This window comes from Myodes glareolus, chromosome 2 (genome assembly GCF_982192425.1).
Source record: "Myodes glareolus chromosome 2, mMyoGla1.1, whole genome shotgun sequence".
NCBI classification, from domain to species: Eukaryota; Metazoa; Chordata; class Mammalia; order Rodentia; family Cricetidae; genus Myodes; species Myodes glareolus.
In genome coordinates, this window is record NC_142027.1 from 41,661,327 (window position 1) to 41,683,257 (window position 21,931).

Genomic DNA, 21,931 nt, shown 5'->3' on the forward strand with positions numbered 1-21,931 from the left:
TTAATCATGGTAATACTTTTATAGATGTACATTTATCTCCACCTTATGAATATTGGAAGACAGCCTTGTACATGCCAACTTTACATAAATTCTATTTCTCAACACATAAATATTGCCAAACAAAACAAAATCACAGTTGCAGACAAAAACAGATTCATGGGATGTTGTTAGGTTCACTGTAGGTTATGGAAGAAAAGAATGTGATTCCAGTTGATTGCACAAAATTTTGTGGTCTTATTTAGAAATCTAAATTTATTTTCAAATTTCTTTGTTCACAAATGATCCTTACTGTTTCTCTGTCAAATAAAATTTCCATTAAGCAAGATGACACATTAATGTCTCATTAAGCAATGAGACACAAGAAATCAAATATGTGAACAATAAAGATGATGTTAAAGCTAACTTTAGTGGTGGCTATTAGATTTAACTTCAAAATCTCATCTCTTTTATCTTTAATTAAGTTGTTTGGTTTAATGGTATTTGGGGTACCATCTTCTCAGATTAAGTCTCTGTAGAAATACCTAATTTCAATGCCAAGAAACTCCCTTTAGAATTATCACTGACCTACCAATAGAAGGAGTGTCCCAGATTCTCATAAAATATTCCCCAACGCTTTAAGGTCTCTGGAACTATCAGGGGACTCTATTTGGCTATATAGCATAAAGGGTAGTGAGCTCACAGTATGTGCATGGCTTTCAAATTCATTTTTGAATGTGGAGACACAAATCTAAAATGCTTCAGCATTTGTTTTACATTTTATCCATTTATATTTAGTTTGTGTCTAAACTGAAGATCTACTGAAAAGATAGAATGAAGCAGTAGGTGGGTTATTCTATTCATTCTGCTCTCAAAAGCACCATAATCCTGTCAACAAACAGGTACACTACTCATAACTTTGAAAACTAATCCGAGAAGGGCAGTACAGTTGTGTCAGATTTGGTTTCATACTAAAGAAGGAAAAATGAGTTTTCACATAGTGTGTTTTGATATAATGCTTTAAAAATTAATTTGAATTGTCAATATTTATATACAAATATACCTATTTGATCAGCTCGGTGTATGTTGCTAAAAGAAATATTTTTTAGTGCTACAAGTATTTTCCCAAAAACCCCCAGAATTTGAGAGATATTTTGGTGTTATAAATTAAGTTATAAATGACAGTTTATTTTATCCACTTATTTATAATCCATTGATGATATAGCACCAGAAAACCTATTCGTGTTATGGGAGTGAAACAGGAAGTAGTTTACTAATTTCTCTAGAGACAATTAGAGTCAAGAAAACAGTAGTTACAGGGTGGTTTTAAAGGAATGCTATTTACATAACTATTGTACTCTGTTCTTTAAAAATCATCTACGTAAGCTCTACTAAAGCCAAATAACTGAAGTGATTTCTAGGACCACAAAATGATTATAGCAGAGAAATATATGGTGTTTCTGTATTTGAATATTTCAGTATTATGCCTGACAAACAAAAATCTAATAAATTTGGGTGGTTTTTGATTTCTAACATATGGGTTTGGAGGAAAAGAATTTAAAGTTTAAATAATCACATAAATATAAAACATTTATTGTACTCAATATAAGAAAAACATTGCTTCATCCTGATAATATTGGTGAGTACACACAGGTATCTTACTTTTACATATCAGTATGTATGCTGTCCGTAGACAGAATGTCAGTAAGACTCATAATAAAGGACATATGCAAAACACTAGAAACTACACAGAACATACTAGCACATACTAGCGCAGAGGAACATTTAAGAGTAGGTGCAATTCTTTGGAAATTTATTAAACAAGAGACAGAGTGGATCCTGAATATGTTGCAATCAGTAGAGAAATAATTTAAGAGAAAAATACAATATTCCACAATCTTAACCAAACTTAAAAATTTAACTGAACCTTCATTTGAAATATCCCACAATAATTCTACCTGGAAAGGATAAATAATAAAGCAAAATATTTTTCAAACTTTAAATTCCATGAAGTTTTTTTTAAAATCAATTATTTCACTAAAATATTTACTGAGAAATTTATTTTTAAAGATTGCATAGAGCCTATAGAATTTTCTTTGAAAAGAACACAATAGAGTTCCTTTCAATATGGAAAAATAGAAAATCACATATGCTGACTATGAATTAAAAAGAGGCATATAATAATACATGTGAGGCATCTAGGAGTTAAACAGAAATCTCCACGGTTATACTAATATGCACAATCTATGAGTGATTTCTTTTCATACGACTTAAATTACCATGACATATTTCAGGAAACCGCAAAGGTAAATTGAAGATATCCTTACCTGCTCACTGTAACTAGAGAGGGAGACTAAGACATACTCTGTCTCTAATATTAATCAAATTTCTTAACAATTTTTATCTCAGCAGAAAAATGAGAATGGAGAAGACCAATAACTCTTTAACAACAGATTTCATCTTGGTGGGATTCTCAGATCACCCAGAACTGAAAACTTTCCTGTTTCTGGTGTTCTCTGTCATCTATCTGGTCACCATGGTTGGGAATCTCGGGCTGGTGGTCTTGATTTACATGGAATGCCGTCTTCACACACCCATGTACATCTTTCTGGGAAACCTGGCTCTCATGGATTCCTGCTGCTCCTGCGCCATCACTCCCAAGATGCTGGAGAACTTCTTTTCTGTGGACAGAAGGATTTCTCTCTACGAATGCATGGCACAGTTCTATTTTCTCTGTGTTGCTGAAACTGCAGACTGTTTCCTTCTGGCAGCAATGGCCTATGACCGCTATGTGGCCATATGCAACCCATTGCAGTACCACACCATGATGTCCAAGAAACTCTCCATTCAGATGAGTGTAGGCACCTTCATTGCCAGTAACCTGCACTCTATGATTCATGTAGGTTGTCTTTTAAGGTTAACTTTTTGTAAATCAAATCGCATTGATCACTTCTTCTGTGACATTCTTCCACTCTATAGGCTCTCCTGTACAGACCCTTTTATTAATGAACTAATGATATATATTTTTTCAATGCCAATTCAAGTCTTTACCATTGCCACTGTCTTGGTCTCTTATTTCTACATTCTTTTCACTATTTGCAAGATGAAATCTAAGGATGGAAGAGGAAAAGCATTTTCCACTTGTGCATCCCACTTTCTCTCTGTGTCAATATTCTACATCTGTCTTCTCATGTATATTCGACCATTTGAAGAAGGGAATAAAGATATTCCTGTGGCTGTATTTTATACAATAATAATTCCTTTGTTAAACCCTTTTATTTACAGCCTGAGAAATAAGGAGGTAATAAATGTTGTTAAGAAAGTTTTAAATACTTATAGTACTTTTAAGAAATCTTCCAGGTCTACAGATCACTAGTTGTAACTCATTAAAATAATTCTATAAATATGAAATATAAAAGTAAAAATGTTGTATATATAAAGTATTATTCTTTAAATCATCAGACTGTATTTATTATATAATATATTAATGAAATTCCAAAATAATTTGTTAATTATTCATCTCAATTAAATAATTTGAATAAATCGATGTAAATTTAATAACTGTCATATTTACTCTCATTACACTCATGAGATTGACCCATAGTATTGCTTTAGTAAATTAAGACCACATCTTAGTTTGATATAAATATTTAAGAGTACACATGGTTTTACATTGTCTAGTAAATTAAACAACTTTGCATAACTTTTACATTATCCTTTTCTTTCCAAACTTTTTAAAATTTCCAGGCAAAAACTTGGTGACTATGATTCAAAATTGTTTCTTTTCTTACTGCTACCCTTCTGTTATTTCTTTCTTTGTGTTGGAACATTTTAAAGTTTTACTTCCTCAAGAAGGAACACTCTGAGGCAGAAAACCACAACTAGTACAGAAAATTTACTTTATAAATATAATTACTAGTTTTTAGAACATAGAATTTTTAAAAATAAATATAAAATTATATTATTTTAAATATCAATAACTTAAATGTATAAATCTTAGCATATTTTTCAGATTAAATAAACTTTAATGACTTTATTTGAGTAAAATAAATTTAAACTGGAATCTGTTCCTGAGAATTTTATGTATTCTCAGTACTTTCTGGTACATTTTTTACACCGGAAACATGGAATTTTGTGTAATTTATAAATCCTCAAAACAGAAATAGGCATTTTTCCAAAATGGTCTTATATGCTTCTGGTCTATATTTTGTCTGTTTCTACTAATAAAACAAGCCATGCACAAAGTCTACAGGAAATCTTCTTTCTCACTTAAATGATCATGTGACTACAGCCATTTTGTCTTGAGATGTTGTTTTAAGTATAGGAATAATCAATCACTTTCTGATTGAACTTCAGTTCTGTTTCCCCAAAAAGAAGAAACCCATCCCTGGCATCAACTTGGGACAAAAACCTGTGGATGGATAAGATGACAGGCACTAAGGGAACATCAGGTATGCTACAAAGTGGATAGAATATCAGTCTGAGTCCTAATGACTTATTGTTGTGCCCATAGATTAATCTGTCTCTCAACTCTTACCAGAGAAGCTTTTATTTGCAGTAGATGGTGATTAACCCTGTGACCCACATATAGCAAAGAACAGAGAATAAGAAACTTTAGAATGTTCAGTCTAAGCAAAGCATCTATATTGTGCGCCCTTCTCCCAAGGCTCAGATCATTGTAAGAGAAATGGTAGAAAGACTGTAAGAACAGATGCAGTGGGTGCATACAAGAACACAGTGTTCTCCAGGCACAAAAGAGCAGCTGCATTGTTGGAGATCAGTCTCAACAAAAACTTGTCTCACCAGGGTAGGACTGTGGGGATTTAGAAATATTAGTAGAGAAGATAAAGATGCATGTGAAAATAATAAAACAGAAATCATAGTGTTAAGTCTGGAGAGTAGCTCCAGTCCCTGGCATCCATCCCAGTCCCCCTGACCTAGAAGTTGCTTGCTCTTGACTCCAAATCCCAGCATGCCCAGGGATAGATTAGGACCACTCCAGGATTTGCATGCCTCCTCCATGTGCTTGACCACCTACACCCAAGAGTGCTGTATCTAATAAAACGATAGGCATTGACCTAATTGGATTTCTTTACACCGGCAGAGCTGCCCCTTCTTGGGATTTTTTCTTAACACATAGAATAGTTCAGGGAGAGCATTCCAGTGAATAGTGAAATCTGCTCACATTTATTTTCCATATGCTTTTAAACCCCAATACAAAAGGGAGGAGAAGGCAATGAGAGACTTCTTTAACATGATGCAAATGGCAGCTAGAACAGTTAATTGCTTTAACACTTTAAGGCATCAAGTCATTAGCATTCTGTTGTTTAGGAATTGAAGCTACTCTAGACCAATTATCCCAAAGGCAGCCATTCCCCAGGTAACCTCATATTACAAAAGAAGAAGCAGAAGCACATTTGTATTCCTGACCATCTGTCAGGATGGAATGGTTCTACTTGTATGAGCCATGTTAATGTCAAAAGAACCAGGTAATCACATCCTGACTTGAGACAGACAGCTACATTTGTCAACCATTTTGAGCAATCTCCAAATTCTTTGACTATCAGACAAGGTGGCAACATGCTCACATTTTTTTTTTTGGTCCTCCACGTGGCATGTGTGAAATTCCAGGGAATGAAACAGAATGTACAAACTTCTTAGCAGCTCAGACCAGACAGAATCCTAGCATGGAGAAAAGAGGTTGACACTCATAGATGAGGAATTATGATGATTAATGGCTGCTGAGCTGGGAGAGTCAGTTTTCTTTAAGAATGTTGCCTCTGCTAGGTGATCAACACTCTACTGAAGGGCTACAGTCCCAGCACAAATCAATTGTACTTGAAGAGTGAATGAAAAGCGGACACATATCGAATATATCAACCACACTGGAGAACAAGACTCCTGAACAGGAGTACTTGGCCAAAACAAATTGAATTCCATGAGTTTGTTTTCTATTCTCCATTATTTCTATTCTTCTCTTCTTTCCTTTATTTTCTTATTGCTTTCTTCTCTGTATTTTTGTGTTAATTTTTCTTATGTTTGGGTAATTTTTATTTTATCATTTCCTTCTTATTAAGTTTGTTCATTTTGATTTTAAATTGGAGGATTTCTTTCTTGGTTTTTGTTTCCTCTTTTGTCTTCAGATCTGTGTGTTCTGTGGTTGAATAGGGGCTTTCTGCTCAATTTAGGGGCTGGACTTCTGACTACTGGCATGCCCTCGTTTCGGGAAGGGGATTTCTGCATGAGGTGGGGGTTGGAACACAGCAACAAAGAAATGAGGGCTATTGGGATAGTGTGTGTGGCTCGCCAAAAAGTAGAGGCGGTTCAAACTGGTGGCATAAATAGAGTTCTGGCAATCAGCATGGCCTACTACCCAGCATGGAGTATTTGTTCAAGTTGTAGTCTGGAGAACAAGACAAAGAACAAGGTAGGAGACATTGTGGATAGTAACAGTGTGGATATCCAAAAGTTTGGAGGAGGTCTGTGGACAGGCAGCCTACCTGAAGTTCTGACAGCTGATATGACCTCTGTTCTATCATAAAGTCTCCACCTGAATTCTCCTACCTGTTCTTCTGGCCTGTACTTACTTGATCAGGGGAATTTCCAACCCAGGCAGATCTGGCACACAACAGTAGGAGTGGAGAGTTGAGGGGAAGTGTCTGTGAGAACTGAACTAAGGGAATGGGAGAGTTCCATGAGTAGGCATCCTACCTCTTATTCTGACTGTTTAGACCTGCAATTGATCACTGACTATCAGCCCAAGATCTCACTCATTAATTTTAAGGAATGTGGAGATGAGGAAAGATAACATGACACACATATAAAATATCAAAATGTATATGTTTGCTTTATTTTTTCAAGAAACATATAGATATAATAAAATTATTTCTCCCTAGAAATATTTATTTGGTAATAACTTATTGTCATTAAAATTTTTTTCTATTGACTTCATTTACTTATTTTATAGATGACCAAGACTATTTTTTTTTTACACTGCCATTTGTTTCTTCTATTTTGCTCACAAACATATCACCTAATACTGCATAAATGAAGTCTAGGAAAAAATAAGTTTAAAACATCTAAAGGCATCCCTTTTCACTCCACATGGAAATGGACTTAGTTAAGAGTATTCTCTCTCTCTCCATCTCTCCCTAATACATTTAATTTTCCTTATTGCCTAGTAAAAGAGAAAATTTAGATCAATTCTCAGTAATTCTAGAATTAACTTCAAATGGCTAGTAGATTTTGATCTCACCAAAACAGAAGCCTATATTGTTTCTTATGATAGAAATACTTGAATATTTTTTAATTCACTATAAGTTTCTTTCCTGCTGCTGTGGTAAAATACCATGACCAAAGCAAATTATAAAAGAAGTGGTTTATTCTGGCTTATGTTTTCAGATGGCTAGTGTATAAATTATGACAACAGAATTACAGCAGGCAGCAATAGCAAAAAGTTGGTTGATTACACCTCTTTAACACAGCAGAAAACACAAGAAACTGAAGAAGGGATGAAGTCATAATCTCTAAAAACCCATTTAAATCAAAATTTGTAATCTGAAGTTCTATAACATCCATAAAGAGCACCACCAACTGTGAGGCTGTTTACAATGGGAACATAGAAGTACAAATACATGAGCTACTGAGGGACATTGGTCGTTCAAAGAACCACTGGCTATTATCTAGCTCCCACAGAATAATTACCATCTGATGATACAAGATGCATTTATTCCAGTTTTCAAGCTCCTGTAGTCTTTAATGCTTTTAACAATATCACAAATGTACAGTCTAAAGTCTTTATTGAGACTGAAGGCAATTTCTTAACTATAACCCCTGTAAAATAAAAAGGCAAGTTGTATACTTCTAATAGACATTATCACAGAATATAAATTACCATTCTAAAAGAAATGAGTTGGGATATACTGAGGAAATGGTGGGCCAAAGCAAGGTATAATCCTAGAAGGGTAAGAATAAATCCTTTAACTCTTTTAAAAGAGTTAGATGGTTCTGACCCTCTAGTTTTGCAACCTCCAAAATGCACATTTCTCTTGGGCCAGTTACACTCCATTTACACGGTTCTCCTTGACAGATTTGTCATGGCTCAGGAATCACCAACATCTTGAGTCTCCAGTAAAACTCAGTCTTCACTTTCACAGCTTCATTCAAAAGCCACTTTGTGACTCCTGGCCTCTCAGGTACCTTTTGAAAAAACTCCAGTTCTGTCATATTATCTTTCCTCAAAATATCTCTAATACCTTGGAAGAAGAATGCATGCTCCCCCCTTGCAATTTTCATGCTTCCAAAACCAGAACAATGTAGATGACTTTGCCCACTTTGTCTCCCTTCTTGAAATGGAGCCTTGCCCCTTTGAATCATATTTTTAAAGCTCTTGTATGTACTTTCTTTCTAGAAGAAGGAAATCTTTAGGTACTGTTTCAAAATTTGAAAGATTAGGTTGGTAGGATCGTACCCTAGTGTACCTTTCTTACTCTTTCAATGAAGAGGAGGAGACCTCTCATTAATGACAACAATCATTTAAAAATTACAACCTCATTTTCATCTTATGCTATGGCTCTAATATTAACTTCATAATGTTCCTCTGCTCTCTAAAATGTGCATTTTATATGTCTTTTTGCCCTAATTATTTTCTTCCATTTTATATCTGTATGAGAATAATCAATAATTACCTGTACAAAAGTAAACAACAACTCCAAAAAATCGAGATTATGCTCGCTTGAAATTTCTTTCACTAATTAAACTAATCTATTACTTTATAACTCAACACTATATAATTATGAGGACATGGTCAGAATATAGGTATTTTGTTAAAATATAATACAAATGGTCTTCATCCCAGTTAGTAATACATTGTTTAGTTCCCTCTGAAATTTCATGAGTCTGGCCCTACAGCACACATTATTCTCAGTAGCATTGTTTTCTAGCCCAGAGAACACACAGTCAACGTTAATAATATACCTTCAAATTACTTAAGATTGAAGACTGCTCTCCTGCAGTGTACTTAGTCTGTTTGTTTAACCTTCTTTTAAGAGAATAATGTAACAACCTATCATACTTGCCTTATATTTTCTATGTATTTCATGTGGGATATTCTTCTGTAGGCTGTGAACATATGTGATTTTATTGTCTGATGAAGAAGCTGTTTTGATCTATTGTAGGACAGAATATAGCTAGGTAGGTAATCCAAACAGCTAGTGGACAGAAGAAGGCAGAGTCCGGGAGATGCCATGTACCTACCAAAGGAGAAAGTTGCCAGAACATTACTGGTAAGTCATAGCTATGTAGTGATAAATAGATAAGTAAAAAAAAAAATGGGTCGATTTAATTGTGAGAGCAAGTCAGTAATATGCCTGAGGCAAATTGGTCAAACAATTATACATAATATTAAGCCTCTGAGTGTTAATTCAGGAGCTGGTGGCTGGGAGAGAAACATCCATTTACATATGGCATCAACACAGGGCATACATATCTATGTAAAGCCTGAAAAAGTTTTCTTTAAAAAAAGATTATAGATACACAAAAATGAGTCAAAAAGTTTCTTTTAGCCACTTTCAGATAGGTTCTGTTTACTGGTAGCAAATAGATGCACCTCTTACTTTAAGAGAGGACTTCCTGGTTCATGCAGGTGACAGGAATGGCTCTTTGGGAATGTAATGTTACAGAGCTCTTGAGTAGAGTTTGTGGCAGAATTCTGCAATTTACTTGGTGGATGTAGGTTTTGTACACACAGTCAAAAACAGTTTGTGGGCCAGCTACATGCTACCTAATAGCAGCATTGGATGTGGTAAGTATGATGCTTGTTGCTCCACCATGTTGGAAAGCCTAGCAGAGTTGAACCAAGAGCCAAAGCCAACACTTTTGTCCAGTCCATCCCTGCTTACCATTTTTAAAACTCTCCTGGTCAGAAAACTATTACACACATACAATAAGAACAGATTTAGAAAATGAGGCCTATAAAAGGGTGTGTTTGATAAATGTGCATGGGCTTGGGAGTGTGTTTGATAAATGTGCATGGGCTTGGGAGAGAGAGGATATAGGATAGACGGAGTCATAGATAATATATATACAATTTAAGGATAATGAGCGGAGGTCCTTAAAGGGCAAATAAAGTTAAAAAAAATTTAATGGGCCATGTAAAGATGGAAAGTACTCAGAGTCTGATATATATACATACATATATATATATACATACATGTATACACGTATGTGTATATGTGTGTGTGTGTGTGTGTGTGTGTGTCTTTAAACTTTTGATTGTTAATGGGCTAATTACAGACAGGCATTTGATTGTGGCAACTACTAAGATAGCCAACATATATATTTTAAAGGTATCTTAAATTCAAAATTTGGGTATAAGGGTATGGTGCTTTGGAAAACAGATTATGATTTTGTTTCCATGTAAGATGAGAAGCTGTGGATTCCTTCCAAGTTAACATTGTTTGATCGAGCAAGATTCACTGAAACAATGGGTCATTTGGTCCAACATCCACAACAGTTTCAAGATGGCTGGCTGAGATGCACCAACCACACAAAATACCAGGTCAGGGTTTGATCATAATTCTAAATTTTCTCAGTATCTCCACAAGATTACTCGTGCCCCCAGTCAGATGGAAGTAGTATAGAGAAATATGTGCAAATTCAGAAAATAATCTTATAAATGTTTGTTTACATTTGAATGTGGTTGGTTATAAATTGTTAACTTTGGGGCATTTGCCTTTGGCCTAAAGCACTAGCATATCTGACAGACCTGTCTGTGAAGCAGGATATTCTGAATGACTGTCTGTCCTTGCCTTGACAAGGTTTGGAAGTCACTTTCTATTGTATCCTGCTTGTTCAATTAGGACAGCATATTAGTCAGCAGCTAAGGCAGGGACATTTTCCTGCCCAGAGGTTTACTTTTGCAACAAAGAAAGTAAAATCTATGTACAGTTTCTTTGCTGCCCCTTATCTTCTCTGAAATAGATTGATGATACCAGGAGCAGACATGTCTCATTGTCATTAAAAAGAAAAACTTAGGTTATTACAACAACTTAAATTCCGTTATCTGTAGATCTCTAAAGTGCTTGTAGATGACCCGTCTATCCAAAATATGTTTGTTTGACTTTGTGACTACAAGTTTGATTATAGTAGGTGATTAACGACTGACCTGCATTTTCTTGTTATTCTAAACAGTTGATAATAATAATTTTCAAGGACTGGAAATTTGCATTACATTGTTAAATGAGCTGTTTAGGTACAATACTTTGAACAAGATGAGAAACAAATGTGTGATATGCTTTAAATTTTTTTTTCAAATTTGCATCACTATACAAAACTTGTATATAATATATAAACGTCCAATTCAATATAAAACATTTAAAACTAATAGTTGCTTTTTAAAAGTAGATTCAATAGTCTACTTTTTAATCTTATCATATCTATATCCTCCTCTTTTTCTTTTCAGAGTAGGTTCAATAATTTACCCTTCTATACTATTATATATTCCCCTTTTTTCTTTTTATCAAAATCCTTGCTATTTTTATTCTTTGTTTATCTTTTTCCTGATCATTACCAATAATAACCTATAGCCACCCCCCTAAACAATTTACCCACACAGCCTTTTGGGAATGTGGGCATAGTTTCCTAGGCTACATCTTGCTGATTGGTGGCACGTATAATCTTATGGGAACCCAAAGAAAATTGACAGTTATGGTCATGTCCTGAATGGAGTATTCTGTGAGACTAGATCATCTCAACCAGTATTCTTGAAGGTGTTATAGAAGTAGAAATCAGAGAAAACCACAACAGAAGTGTTCTAAAATGTTTTATTATATGGGTCATACACTACTATAGCTAAGATCCTGCTACTGACTGGGTAGTGGTACATGCCTTTAATCCCAACACTTAAGAAGCAGAAGCAGGCAAATCTCTGTGAGTTCAAGATCAGCTTGGTCTAAAGAGTGAGTTCTCTTTAGACCTAGAGCTGTAATACAAAGAAACCATTTCTTGAAAATCTTAGTAATAAAAAGATTCTACTGCTGTAATCACCAGATATTTGAATCTGAACATGGATAAGCCAAACTGTTACTCTTCTGCATTTTTCATCTCTGCTAGATTGCTTTCACAGTGCTGAGAAGTGTGACATATGACACTGTAGTAAAAATTTAATTATGAGTCTTGATCAATTAACCTTTGGAGTCACAATTATAACAATGATAGTAAAATGTACATATTTGTGCAATGGTGGTGTGAATCACATTTTTATTGAATAAGGTACAGTCCATATTTTGAGACTCATTATTATTATATTCTGAGTACCTATGGCTAGACATATGGTAGGCTCTATGGGAATAATCTACCACTTTTACCATCCTAAATATGCATAGTATTAAACTGGGTCCTGCTGAGTTATCATTATACCTGTAGATTAGTGAGCTTCCCAATCCTCAGCACAAATACTTATTTTTGTAGTAGCAGGTAACTGAAACAGATCTACAACTGGATAAGGTGAAAACAGTAAGGCACTACAGATTTTCCATCCTAAATTGGGCATCTACATCATACCCTGTCTTTCCCATTCTCAAGGATCACTGCAGGAGATGGGGTGGAAAAATTAAAAAGTTAGAGGTAGTGGATGACATTTAGGTAAGAGTATTTTCTGAACACAAGGAAGTTGCATATATGAACTCATAGCAGTTTGGAATATCCTTTCCTGGGTTTCTGAAAGTTCTATTAGGGATTACAAGACCTGTTTGTTGTTGGATGTTTTACTACTTTTTATTCTTTCCCTCTTTTGGGGGCCTTGCCATCCAGATCACAAATAAATCACAAGAGTCTTATTTTTTATGAATGCCTAGCCATAGCTTGACTTGTTGCTATTAAGCATTAATACGCATAAGGTATGCCATCTACCTTTGCCTCTGGTGATTTCTGAACACAAGGAAGTCACACATATGAATTCATAGAAGTTTGGATGTTGCTTTACTGGGCCTATGAGGTTCTATTTCCTATCTTTGATAATATTTGTTAAAATATGGCTTTTATTATAGAGTATTCAAGATATTTTGAAATAATCTACATATAACAATTCACATCTAATTTTGAGAGGAACATCATTTTATCAGTTTGAGCTGCTTTTGAATGCTATGCAGACTAAAGATGAGTTGACTAGAAACATCCACTCCAAGTTCATAGTCTTTCTGAATTCATTATATGATTAACAGGAGCAATACCTCCTTACTTCATTCTGTATATTTTTTGCTTAAAGATTAATTTTAATTGCACACATTTTTTTTAAGTTTCTTGTGTACAGACCACCATGCTTGTAATTCAAAAGACAAAGTGTAGTAAAACCTTAAACTGTGATGTAAACAAATTTGTTGCCAAAATGAAGTATTATGAAAGGCTAAATGTGATACAAGAATAATAAATATGCCAATAGAGAATGTAGCTTGCTATTGCTCTCTGAGATTATATTAGCTGCTATAAAAATTTATCAAATTGCTTATTTCATTTATAATTCTACAATTTCACTTTTAAATTAGTCTCCACTTTCCACAGGTGTTAAAACCAAAAGCCCAGGTAAAGCAACTAATAATGAGAAAGGCTTAGTGTAGCTCCCAAGAGGTTTTATTGCTTTACCAGTTGACCCTTTCATTTGAGGCTTGGTGTCAAGGTAAATTGCACTGTAGAATAAAACTTTTCATTTCAGGTCTAAAGAACTAAAAGAGTAAAGATGATTGGAACAGATTCTGACAATTTTTTCCCAAAGTTTATTAATTTATAAAAGTTTCCATTTCTGCCCCTCCTCCCAACACCCTCCCACTCCCCCTACTCCCTCTCCATCCCTAAGAGCAGTCAGGGTTTCCTGCCCTGTGGGAAGTTCAAGTTCCTCCTCCCTCCCTCTAGGTCCAGGAAGGTGAGCACCCATACAGACTGGATCCCCAAAATCCAGTATATGCAGAGGAAACAAGTCCCAATGTCATTGTCAATGGCTTTTCAGAAAGACCCTGTGCCAGCCACATTCAGAGAATCCGGCCACATTCAGAGAATCTGGTTGGATCATGTGCTCGTTCAGTCCCAGTCCAACTGGCCGTGGTGAACTCTCATTAGATCAGTCCCCTTGTATCAGTGGGTGAATGCACCCCGCGTGGTTCTGATTTCCTTTTTCATGTGCTTCCTCCTTCTGCTCCTCGAAATGAGTAAAGAAATGGAAGAGAAATATAACAAAAAGTTTTAAGAAATTTGTAAATTCGTAAAGGATACCCTGGGAAACCAAGAAAAAACAATCAAACAGGTAATGGAATCAGTTCAAGATTTGAAAACTGAAATGAAGGCAGTGAAGAAATCACAAACCGAGGGCCAACTGGATATGGAAAATCTAGGTAAACAAACAGAGACTTCAGGAACAAGCATAACCAATAGAATACAAGAGATAGAAGAAAGAATCTCAGATTATGAAGACACCATAGAGAAAATAAATGTGCTGACCAAAGAAAACAGCAAATCCAACAAATTCGCATCACAAAACATTCAGGAAATCTGGGACATAATAAAAAAAAACCAAATCTAAGAATAATAGGGGTAGAAGAAGGAGAAGAATTGCAGATCAAAGGTCCAGAAAATATGTTCAACAAAATTATAGAAGAAAACTTTCCCAACCTAAAGAAAGATATTCCATGAAGGTTCAAGAAGCATATAGAACACCGAATAGACTGGATCAGAAAAAAAATCCCCTCGCCAAATAATAATCAAAACACAAAGTATTCAGATTAAAGAAAGGATATTAAGAGCTGCAAAGGAAAAAGATTAAGTAACTTATAAAGGTAAACCTATCAGACTTACACCAGACTTCTCTATGGAAACCATGAAAGCCAGAAGGTCCTGGATAGAGGTACTGCAGAAACTAAGAGACCATGAATGCAAGCCCAGACTACTATACCCAGCCAAGCTATTATTCACTATCAACGGAGAAAACAAAATATTCCAGGATAAAAACAAATCCAGCCTTACAGAGAATATTAGAAGGAAAATCGCAATTTTTTTAAAGAATGCCACTATTGACAAAATCTCCTACATAACCCGAATGTTAAAGTTTTCCCAACCTGTCAATACCCACAAATGACAGAATAAACTTTTATGCTTAATGAAAGAACCTGGAATAATGCCATGGTGAAAAATGTGGGATGTAGAAAAATGAATATGTTTAAATATGTCCACAGATATAATCATATACACAAATGAGATCACATCACTGTTACACAGAAATACATATGTATATCATCACATTTCTGTAGGTATATATGACAGTAACAATAAATATCCACTAACATTTATCCAAAAATTTTTAATAGCAAAATCACATGGGAAAATGTTTTGGAAAGAAAGAGAATATCAACATCAACAGAAGGTAGAAAGAAGTGTTGTGATGAATGTACATGAGCGGAGTAATGTCTGTAGTGGCATTCCCTTGGCCAGTATTAATGTATGGAGAAGAAACACCTGTGAATCTGAAGATGCTTCATTCATTCTGTATTCACCCTATGCATGAAGTCTATAACCAAGGTCACCCCAAATATAAAGCACTCATAATTTGGGGTCTTTCACATCTATCTATCTCAGAAAACCACCAGGGACTAAGACAACATTTGCATTGATTATCAATCTTATTACTATTTGAGCTTAGGTTATATATACTTAAAACACAGTTTCTTAAACTACATACTCAAAAAATTGAGATAACATATTTAATCCCTAATTAACACACTTTTATAAAATCTAGACTATTGAGACTCTTATCCTATCTTTTCTTGTACATTTCCTCAATAAAATTCCCAATTATTTTTTGCATAAAACTATTAATGTCTTGATTTAGTGACATATTTTTTATGGTAAGAAAACAATTAAAAGATACAAAAAAGTTCCAATTCAGTCTAGATGGTGAGTGTAATGGACCTCTCCTTGCTCTCATAATCACACTGACCTCAGAGTATCCTTTGACAGTCTGCCCACTGTCTTAATCTTGCACTTGCACTTACATATCTTTTTCACTCCCTGTGAAGAAAGCAAGTTGAATTGTTGTAAAAAAATCATTATTTCACACAAATGAATTTAATTAAAGGCCTATATTTCCAAACATTTTCAAAGTTTGTATCTTCTTACAGAAATATAACATTGCCTCATCTAAACAGGTAAATGTTCTAAGAATATACAAGCTGACAATGACATCATATTCATTTTCATTAATAAGAACTACATCATTATGACAGTTAATGTATTTACAATGACATAATGAATGACATACAAACCCATGAAAATATTTTAACTTGCTTTCTGATGAATTAGTTTTATTGTACTGAAAATAATATTTAAAGTATTTTTTAATTTAAAATTCATTTTAAATATATTAAAGAAATGGGTGCATAGACAAGGGTCCATTTCAATGCTAGCTCTGTGAAACAGGGATATAATCAGTGTGTAAGAACAGTTGTTGCAAAAAAATGAATAACTGTTTCCCATGTCAGCACAAAGTATACAAATGACAGTAGGAAAGCATTTCAAAATCCACTGTTGAATAGATCATGGCCCCAAACTAGCTTGTGATATTAGTGATGTGGAGGGTATATAAAAAGGATTGTTAAAGGTAACAGGTAAAAATTCTAGCTCCATATTTAGTAAAAGAAACTCTTTCAAGATGATAACTTAAAAAGTGAATAAGCAGGACACATGACATCCTCTGGCCAATGTACAAGTTTTCATGACTAAATAGAATGTGTGCATGCATGACAACATACCCTACAAAACAACAGCAACAACAAAATTCTAGGTTAGGTTCATTTTCAAAATATTTTGAACAGTGTGAATATACTTCCAAATTAAGTCTGCACAGTAGTTTGCAATTTTAATAAGAATACAATAGATAATATTATGAGACCTAAGCATTACTTTTTAAGAACTTTGCCAATGAATTTTTTACTTGCTTATTTCTCAAACTATAGATAATTGGATTCAGTACAGGAATTAAGACAGTGTAAAATACAGAACCTATCATGTCATTGTCATCTGCTTGTGTAGAAGTAGGACGCACATACATGAAAAGAAGAGGGCCATAGTATAAAGACACAGACAAGAGATGGGCTCCACACGTGGAGAAGGCTTTCTTTATGCCTTTAATAGATTTCTGATTTAAGATTGAAAACAGAATAATAGTGTAAGAGATAAGGATAGTTGAAATAGTAAATACTTGAATTGAGCCAGAGAAAATAAAAAGCATTATGTAATTGAGAGAAGGGTCAGTACAGGAAATCTTTAACAGTGGCATAACATCACAATAAAAATGATGTATTATGTTGGAATTACAGAATGTTAGTCTTAGTAAAAAACCTTCATGAATTAAAGCATGAATAAATCCACCTGTAAAGGACAATGTTAACAGACATATGCAGAGTTTATTCGTCATAATCACTGGGTAGAGTAAAGGTTTGCATATGGCTATGTAGCGATCATAGGCCATTGCTGCCAAAATAAAACATTCTGCGGTTCCACTGATTACAAATGAGAAAAACTGTATCATGCATTCTGAGAGAGAAATCAGTTTACTCTCAGCAAAAATGTCTAGTAGCATCTTTGGTGTCACGGTGGATGACAACCAGGTATCCACAAATGCTAAACTCCCTAGAAATAAATACATGGGGATGTGAAGGCCAGGGTCATTCCAGATGAGAGTGATGAGACCAAGGTTCCCCACAATGGTGATGAGATAGATCACCAGAAACAGCAGGAAGAGGGGGATTTTCCACTGTGGTAGATGAGTGAGTCCTGTGAGAACAAACTGTGTCAGCACTGTTGCATTTTCTGTTCCCATTCCCTCACTGGATGTCCCTGAGAATGAGAAATGAATGATGGATATCGTACAAAATTCATAAAACTCAGTGGAGTAAAATTTTAGGTAGTAGAATATAAAATGCAGTAATATATCTCAGAATAACCATAATATTTCAATTAATATCACTATATAAGATGACAACTTTTCTTCAGAGTAAAGAAATTGTTTCAATTCTTTTTTTCTAATAAAATTGTGAGTTTTATTTATTTTATTAATATAAAACATTAACATATTCAAGTAAAAGATACCTTTCAACTGTGTGAAAAGTGTGGATTTACAAATCGGCATGGTGTGAAATATCTTTGTATTACATATTCATAACCAAGGCAAAAGATGTTTTAAGCACATAGATTATACCAGAAATTCAACTGAAGGGTCCTCACCAATACAAATGTTCTAATGTAATAAAGTGAAATCTTACACTATATAGTGGCCTGGGAATTTTTTCAAAAGTTATGGTTCAGAAGTAGATAAAATCAGTTTCTAGTAGGAGTAAACAGGAATTAGTAATGTAAAAATGTCTTAATGATCCAGAGGATCCTGTGTACAACAGAATTTTCTAGAAACATTTATCCAAATTGTAGATCATAAGAGTTAGTTCTAAGTTGGCAAAGAAGCTTATAAACAAGAATCTAATGGCCAACTTTATAAAAGAACTACTTCTGATGATACTCAATAAAAATGAAGTTATTTAAACATGTGAGTGTACATTGTCAATACTAGAAAACTAGGAAGACAGATATACATTGGAAAGGATTTGTAATATTGAGCGACTGTGATACAGTGACACACTATAGGTGAACTTAGAATTTATTGGAATTAAAACATTATTTGTTGACTATGGATATGGTATTTTCAAATGGTTTTCTGAAACTAATATACACAAGTCTACTGGTCATTATCACTGAACATGAAAAGTACATACTTACTTGTATTGGTCTATTGTAGGTTTAACCTTAATGACTATGTATGACCGCTTAGCTCTCTCTGTAATGTAATTTAATTTCTGTTAAATCCAGTCATTTCTAGATCCTACTTTACTTCAAAGTATATCAAAGGAAAAACAAATAAGGAAACACAAATATAGTTTCAGAAGTAAAAAAAAAAGATCTTTATGAGTAATTAGAAAGAGTTACCTAAGTGCTGAAATTGAGAAAACTTTAATGACCTGGAGAAAATCGTTTTTTTTTTTCATATTATCAAAAAGTAGCAGAAAGTTATGGGAAGAAAATGGCCACATAGCAATGTTGTTTGTTTTTCTGAGAAGTATGGGGAATAGTTGATATTTGTTTTGTGGTTCTAGATTCCTGTAGTCTTATACATGTACACTACATAAGGAAAAGTCTTCCTGAAAAGTGATAGAAGAAGAAAAAACTAAAAATAGAAAAGTTACAATCGTCATTGACTGGGAAATGAGTGTATAAGAAGTAATAAAAGAGAGGAAGCAAGACTGGTAGTGCTTAGGAAAGATAAATTAATTTAAGAAGGGTAAGAAATAAAAAGAATAGAGAGGAATCAGCCAAGCACTTTGAAAAATCTAGAATACCTTTTTTCCTTTAGTATTTGTTACATGAAACCTTCCAAACATGGTACTGTTTGGAGAGACAAAAGGAAGAGAAAATTACTTAAATATAATCTCACCAAATAAAAATTAACTAGCAAATAAAAGCTTATTTAAATTTATACTGAAATATATGTAGAAAGAAGTAGCTCACATTTGGTTTTTTATATTTGTCTTAACTTTCTGGTATATTACCTATTGTTGATTTTGAAAAATTATTTTGTTTTTGTAAAAATCAAAATGCAGTTTACAATAGAATATGCATTTCTGAATACAGACATTAAATTTGATTTTATTAATTTCTGTGGTTGATATATTTTAAGCATATGTAATCAATGCCTACATTTATTACTGTATTTCTATGATGCATATTTGATGTCAAAAATTAGAAAATATTTTAATGCAAATCATGCTAGTTTGATTTAAGCACACATATTTACATATCTCTCTAACAGTTATTTACATTCCATTCCCTTTTATTTTATATTTGTAGGAAAAATTATGCAGATCAATTTTGTATACAGGTGATATATACCATGCCAATATTTAACTTTGAAGGTAAATTTAATAGGAATAGTTTTCCTTCTAAAGAGCCCCAAACACACCAAGAAACATAAATTCTTAAATCACTTGAGATGTGAAAATACAACACATCACTAACACAATAAAAAGTAGTAGAAAATAACTTTGACATATCTTAATATGTATTTATTTTTATGTATTTAAACATATATCTTTATTTATATCAAGATATAATACTCAATGAAACAATATATATAAGCAGCCTATTCTGCAGATATAAAGAAACAAGAGAAGTATTATTTTATAAGTAGAAGATATAATTTAAAACTTCTGCTTCTAAGTAACTAATCTTAAAAGTCTTATGTAGGAACATGACTAAGGAATAGTCATCAGCAGAAGAACTGCACATATGAGAATCACTATGGTTTCATACTGAATTTTGAGTGAACACTCTAATTCAGGAGAACTTAGAATGTATCATAATCAAGACTGAAAATATAGTACAGCTGTTAAATGCTAGACTCGGAACTAAAATAATTTTTATAAGGTAAAAAGACTGTATAAAGTGCAACCCACTGCAATTCCTGATGCCACTATAATGAATGAAGAGGTATTAGAGAGGTGGGAAAGACCAAAAAGAGGTTTTTTTTTTTCTGAGTTTGGTTTGTTGGTTTGGTTTAATTTAGTTTTAAATATTTTGTTGTTTTGTTTAATTTTCTTTTAGTAGGTATGCTGCCAGGGTGAATGACAGCTATGGGGGGACTAGGGAATGATTAGAATTCGGGTGCATGATATGACACTCCCAAAGGATCAATAAATAAATTATATTTAAAAACATTCTTAAAGATAGCAATTCTAAATATTTTGCTCATGTATATTTAGTCATGAATTAAAATATAAAAGCAAATATTTGTTGTTGCTATTTTCTTTATACCCAGATGTATAAAATTATGAAATAAGATGCTTTCTAAATTTCTGTAGAATACATGGTAGATACCACAGAACTCATTTGTATCTTACCTATATCAAGAAAAAATTGCAGAGATCCTTAAAAAGCATCAGTGATCTAAATAATCACATACAGCATTACTGGTATTCAGGCCATGCCTGATAATTACAACTTTTTTATAAGAAGTTGTTGGAAGTTTCATGTCTAAGCCCAGCACACTTTGTTTACATAAACTTTCCTTAATTCCAGAACCTTTATACCCTGGCCTACCTTTCCACTGGAGAAAGGGTTGAAGAACTGGAATTCCCACAAAAACTCAGGGTTCACTGGAGGTTAAGTGGTTTCTATACTGGACAGTAGTCTAAATTGGTTCCATGGGGGCATTGAAAACTTCAAAATCATAAATATTCACTTACTGTTAGATACTCTGATTTTTACCATAGAGACTATAATGCCATACTATTTCCCATCACACTTTGGCCAAACTAATATATGACTTTATACTTTAAAGGCCCTGAATAGTTATACTTTTTCTGAACTCATTAAGCATGAATTATTCATGTTGATGATAAAGTTTCATTTTCTTAAACTGTGAGTTGTGATTCCCATATGACTTTGGAAAATATTTGAAGTTGACAATGGTTTTTTAAATATATAAAAACCTTAAAATTCATTGAGAATAAAATGTGGTGAATCTGAGGTGGTTCGGGCAGGCCTTAATCCTCTTGCCCATTGTCTTCCTTGCAGTTTTGGTGAACACACAAGTGTAGTTTGCAAATGCCGACTATTTCAAACATCTGATTCACAATCTAGGTTCCTGTAAGTTACAAATTGCATTTTTATTTTACTATACACACAGTGCTTTGTTGTGTTTTGACTTTGGTTTCACTTTTGCTTGTATATAAGCAAACTGTTTTAATTACATAAAACTGAAGATGATAAATTTTTTCTTATTGTTGTTTTGCAGCAATATCAAATTAATTTGTATTTTGATAGTATTCTTTTAGAATGAATTTTTTTATTTTAAGAATTTTGTCACTAA

General features: G+C 33.6%; 2 protein-coding genes across 2 annotated transcripts; one reads left to right on the plus strand and one right to left on the minus strand.

Annotated features, from left to right (window-relative positions):
- Positions 1-2,389: 2,389 nt before the first annotated feature.
- On the plus strand, positions 2,390-3,352 carry LOC125392872 (olfactory receptor 5K16). The gene has a single exon (XM_048422856.3). It carries the CDS (start codon positions 2,393-2,395, stop codon positions 3,350-3,352), a length of 960 nt encoding a protein of 319 aa, XP_048278813.3. The 5' UTR covers positions 2,390-2,392.
- A 13,554-nt stretch (positions 3,353-16,906) lies between these two features.
- On the minus strand, positions 16,907-17,836 carry LOC125392899 (olfactory receptor 5H19-like). Its single transcript, XM_048422879.3, has one exon. The coding sequence runs from the start codon at positions 17,834-17,836 to the stop codon at positions 16,907-16,909; it is 930 nt and encodes a 309-aa protein (XP_048278836.3).
- Between the last annotated feature and the right edge of the window lie 4,095 nt (positions 17,837-21,931).

What these genes read in the sequence shown, in the direction of transcription:
- LOC125392872 (XM_048422856.3), top strand. Translation starts at nt 2,393, where the DNA reads ATGAGAATGGAGAAGACCAATAACTCTTTAACAACAGATTTCATCTTG.
- LOC125392899 (XM_048422879.3), bottom strand. Translation starts at nt 17,836, where the DNA reads ATGGGAACAGAAAATGCAACAGTGCTGACACAGTTTGTTCTCACAGGA.